The 4,557-nt window shown below is 54.5% G+C and overlaps 2 protein-coding genes across 3 annotated transcripts in view; one reads left to right on the plus strand and one right to left on the minus strand.

Annotated features, from left to right (window-relative positions):
• PTSG_10713 (uncharacterized protein) overlaps nt 1–3,099 on the minus strand; it is a gene marked incomplete at its 5' end in the record, with an annotated part of 3,503 nt that extends 404 nt beyond the window's left edge. Inside the window, 10 exons of the mRNA XM_004988621.1 lie at nt 5–139; nt 416–486; nt 718–787; nt 1,005–1,113; nt 1,319–1,650; nt 1,854–1,970; nt 2,184–2,258; nt 2,444–2,485; nt 2,726–2,841; nt 3,093–3,099. Of these exons, the coding sequence (XP_004988678.1) occupies nt 5–139; nt 416–486; nt 718–787; nt 1,005–1,113; nt 1,319–1,650; nt 1,854–1,970; nt 2,184–2,258; nt 2,444–2,485; nt 2,726–2,841; nt 3,093–3,099 (1,074 nt within the window). The remainder of the gene's footprint in view (nt 1–4; nt 140–415; nt 487–717; nt 788–1,004; nt 1,114–1,318; nt 1,651–1,853; nt 1,971–2,183; nt 2,259–2,443; nt 2,486–2,725; nt 2,842–3,092) is intronic.
• Nucleotides 3,100–3,136: 37 nt separating this feature from the next.
• The window catches only part of PTSG_10714, a gene marked incomplete at its 3' end in the record, with an annotated part of 4,372 nt that continues 2,951 nt past the window's right edge, over nt 3,137–4,557 (plus strand). The window contains exons 1-4 of one of the 2 annotated variants that reach the window (XM_004988622.1): nt 3,137–3,177; nt 3,497–3,537; nt 3,968–4,053; nt 4,251–4,343. In XM_004988622.1, coding sequence (XP_004988679.1) covers nt 3,979–4,053; nt 4,251–4,343 — 168 coding nt within the window. In that variant the 5' untranslated portion in view covers nt 3,137–3,177; nt 3,497–3,537; nt 3,968–3,978. The other variant, XM_004988623.1, reaches the window with a different exon arrangement.

A 4,557-nucleotide genomic window follows, 5' to 3' on the forward strand; every position in this document is an offset into this window, starting at 1 on the left:
TTACCCCTGTCGCACGGCCGTGGCCAGCATCGTTGTCATCGTCGTCGTTGAGTCCAAACTCGTCCATGAGTGCGCTGATGTCGTCTTCAACCGCATCCGCAACTCCGCCGCGACCGGACAACTCTTCCGGCCGGTCCTCCTGCCAACGGGGCCGTGGTTTTGATGTTGACATTGGTGGTGGTGGTGGTGGTGGTGGTGGTGGTGGTGTGTTGGTGTGTTGGTGTGTGTGTTGGTGTGTGTGTTGGTGTGTGTGTGTGTGTGTTGGTGTGTGTGTGTGTGAGGGGATGATGCATGCACACGTAAATGTGTGTGAGACAATGTGGGTGGTACACAATCAAGCAAGTCATTATTTCCACCACCACCACCACCGCCACCGCCACGACCACAATGAGTGCCTGCAAGCACAAGTGCGCACCACGTGTGAGGAGTGGGTGTGGCGAGAGGACGTCGACGGTGTGCGGATTTGCGCCGGCCGGAACATTGAATCTGTTGGATGGATGGATGGTTGGTTGGTTGGATGGATGATTGGTGGCGTTTGAAGTCGTGGTGACATAATTGGTGGTGAGATGAGCCAATGCATGCCGTGAGTGCACACTTAATTGCTGTCAGTCGTAAAGCCTGTCGCCAGTGAATACCAGAGTCACACCAACACTCCGTCGCAACACTCCATCACCCACACCAACCATCACCCACACCCACCCCCCGCTTTCGTCTCACATGAAGCCTGTGCCATCGCCTCCGTCTTCTTGAAGTCGATGTCCGCATATGCGCTCGAGGTCGCGTTGCCCTGACGCGGCGGTGTGATCGAGAGCACAGTGATTGGTGGTCATGGTGGCGGTGTTGTAGTGGGGTTGTGTAGACGGGGTGGTGGGGTCGCAAACGTGTGAGTGGCAGATAACAGGTGTATGTATACACATCGTATACACATGCACACACACAAACACACACACAAACACACATACACACAAACACACACACACGCACAAACACACGTACACACAAACCTGGTCCTCTGCGTGTGTCTGCGTTGCGGGCTGCGACTTGGCGGTGATGGAAAATTCGTTGCCACCATCGCTCCCATCGCTGTCGTCATCAAACTGAATCTGCGTGTACCTGTCATGTCAGTAGTGTCATGGTGGTGGTGGTGTTGGCGAATGGTAGGATGATGCACCAACATGGACACGTGAGCGAGTCGGCGTGTCAACACACGAATTAATCAGCACACACATCACAGTCACACACACACACACACACACACACACACACACACACACACACACACACACACACACGGTCAGACGAGCACACGTGTACTCACGCAAGTGTTGCCTTGTCCGGCTGGGTCTGCCCGCCACTGCTTCGTTTCCGCTGTACATGTGCTTGTGATCGAGGCCGCTGCTGTGGCTGCGACTGCTGCGACTGTGGAGGGTGCGCTGGTGCACGGCCCTGTGTGCGTGTCTGCGTGTGTGTCTGCGCGTGTGTCTGCGTGCGTGCTTGCAAATGCGTCTGCGTGCGTGGTTGCTGCGGAGGCTGTACGTGTGTGTGCGCGGGTGTGTTTGCGTGTGTCTCCACGCTGACGTTTGAGACGGCGCGTGACCGCCGGTGACGGCTGTCTGTCGTGCTCTCCCGGCCACGAACCGACCGCTCAGACTGGCCGTTGCATGCAATGGGTTGTTTGTGTGTGTTTGTGCGTGTGTTTGTGCGTGTTTGTGTGTGTGTGTTTGTATTTGTGTGTGTGTGTTTGTGTAGTCATGTGAGAAAGAATACTCTGCTTGTTTCTCTCCTCCAGTGCACCCATCTCAGCATCAAACACCATGACCACCACCACCACCACTACCACCATTGTCACGTACGCCGAGAGAGACGACGGGTGCCTTCTGCTGCTGCTGCTGTGTCTTCATGGGGATGTAGTTTGCAGCGCTGCCCTCGCGGATGGCACGGTCAACAGCAGACGACACATTCACGTCGTCCTAACACACGCGAGTGGCGATGAGGCGTTGGTGAGGGCGAGAGAGAGAGAGAGAGAGAGTGTGTGTGTGTGTGTGTGGGGAGGTGGGGAGAGCAACAACTTGCTTCACTTGATTGGCTGACATGAGGAATGGGATGCGCAATTTCGCACAAACACACATTCACACACACACACACACACTAACTCACTCACTGACTCACTCACTCACACCTACCAGGAGCTTGAAGGTGAACTTCTTTGGTCCAAGCTCACATCGCCGGCCAGCTTCAAATGCAAAGTGACGCTGGGCCTACAGTGCGCGTGCACCAAGGTTGGTGGTGTCATGAGAGCGTCTACACAGCCCTTGCTACACATATCCAAACCCACACCCACTCTCATGCAAACTCACAGTCCGTCTTCTCGTTCACGCTCCCTGACGTACGTACGCTCTCATTTCACACACACAAACACACACACAAACACACATACACACACCTGTCCATATCCGCGGAGGTATGCGATGGGGAACCTTGCATACTGCACAAGCGACAGCAGTGTGCAGGGCGGACACGTTCTTGAGTCGGTGAGCTAGTGTGCGTTGTCGCGTTGAGTACAAGCACACGGACGCAGATATTGATATGCCCTGTTGTGTGTGCGTGTCGAGACGCCAGCCGCGCACGTGCACACAAAACACACACACGTGCACACACAGACACACACAGACACACACAGATACACACAGACATAGGCACACACACATAACCGCCCTCCACCAACCTCGTGGGATTGCGGAGCCGCCGTTTCACGAAACACGAGGCAAGGGAACTGCAGATGAAGGTACATGGCGCCCGTCAAGGGTTCCGTTAAGCCTCGGACCTCATACGCTGGTGAGCCTGAAGCGGACAGTGGTACAAAGCGGGGTAGAAGCGGGGGTGTTGGGTGAGGTGAGTGCTCCCCAACACAACCGCACAAGCGTAACGCTCGAACCCTCCATTGCAAGCACCTGCCACCACCAGCTACTCACACACACACACACACACACACACACACACACACACACACACACACACACACACACACACACACGCACACACACACACACACCACGCCACCCAGAACCAAAACAACAAGGCGGAGGACGCACTCGACATCTTGGCGATTTGTGAATGTGGTGGTCAATTTTCCACTGTCCTGTCATCCTTTCGCCAATCGCACAACTTGCTGAAGTGGTTGGTTGGTTGGTGCCGAACAGTGTGCTCTGTGTGACGTGTGGGTATGGGGACGGTGAACGCACATCTTGCGTGAATGCCATTGTGACACTGTGTGTGTGTGTGTGTGTGTGTGTGTGTGTGTGTGTGTGTGTGTGTGTGTGTGTGTGTGTGTGGGTGGGTGGTGAGACAGGTCGCGTCGACAGTTTTGTTGCATTCACATCACATTCATATATCAAGCAAGAAGCAAGCGATCACTGATACGTGCACCCAATTTCACTGTGGTTGTTGGTATTTGTTTGGGTTTCCTCGTTTCACTTCTCATCACCAACTAACGCAGATCGAAAGCCCCTGCCAACCAACACAAACTAAACCCCATCGGTAGGTCAACAGCAACATCAACAACCAGTGGCCAATCGATATGCCTAAAGCGCTGCATTGGGAGCGATACGTGTTGCTTTGACCGCTCATTGCTTCTGCCTCTGTGTAGCGGCGCTGTTCACACTTGGCTCGCTCACCACGAGTCACTGTCAAAGCCATTTTCCATCTTTGCGTCGCGATCTTATATCGTTTGAACGGAGGTGTTTCTTGTAGCTGCCTGTTTCGTCCATCTCCCACATACGCTCACACGCACCTCGACATCACCGCCGCCATCGCTTCCTTTGCTTTGCTTTGCTTTGCTTTGCTTTGCTTTCATCCTTTCCTTTCTTCTTTCCTTCTTTCCTTCCTGTTGCCTTCCACGCTTCCTTCCTTCGATACACTTTGATCCTCTTGACCTTTCTCTCTCCGCTGTGTCCCCCAATGAACCAAGAACACGACGCCATGCTGTCCCAAGTCTCTCGCCGAGTGCTCGCCACCGCCGGGCCCGCCCTCCGCCAGCAGCAGCGCCTCCTCACCGTACGCATCGTAGCGTGTGCGTGTGCGTGTGCGTGTGTGTGTGTGTGTGTGTGTGTGTATGTGTGTGTGTGTGTGTGTGTGTGTGTGTGTGTGTGTGTGTGTGTGTGTGTGCAACTTGTATGGTCCCCCTTCCGTGTTTGCCGCTAACGAACCGTTCTCCTTTCATCATGCATACATTGTATTTGAATCTGCATCAGGTGACGGTGTGTGGCGGGGGCAATGCTGCCCACGTGGCCGCTGGGATGTTCTCAAACCAAGGAGCAGAGGTCAAGCTCTTCTTCTCCTTCGAGGTGTGTGCATGTGCATGTGTATGTGTGCGTGTGCGCACGTCAACATATCACGCTTCTGTGATGCCAATACATGCATGCATGCATACGCGCATCACGTCTTCAGTCCATGCTGCTCACTTCCACACACACACACACACACACACACACACACACACGCACACACACACACACACACACACGCGCGCGCGCGCACACACACACACCACACACACAC

Source organism: Salpingoeca rosetta (genome assembly GCF_000188695.1).
Source record: "Salpingoeca rosetta unplaced genomic scaffold supercont1.34, whole genome shotgun sequence".
Taxonomy (NCBI): Eukaryota; class Choanoflagellata; order Craspedida; family Salpingoecidae; genus Salpingoeca; species Salpingoeca rosetta.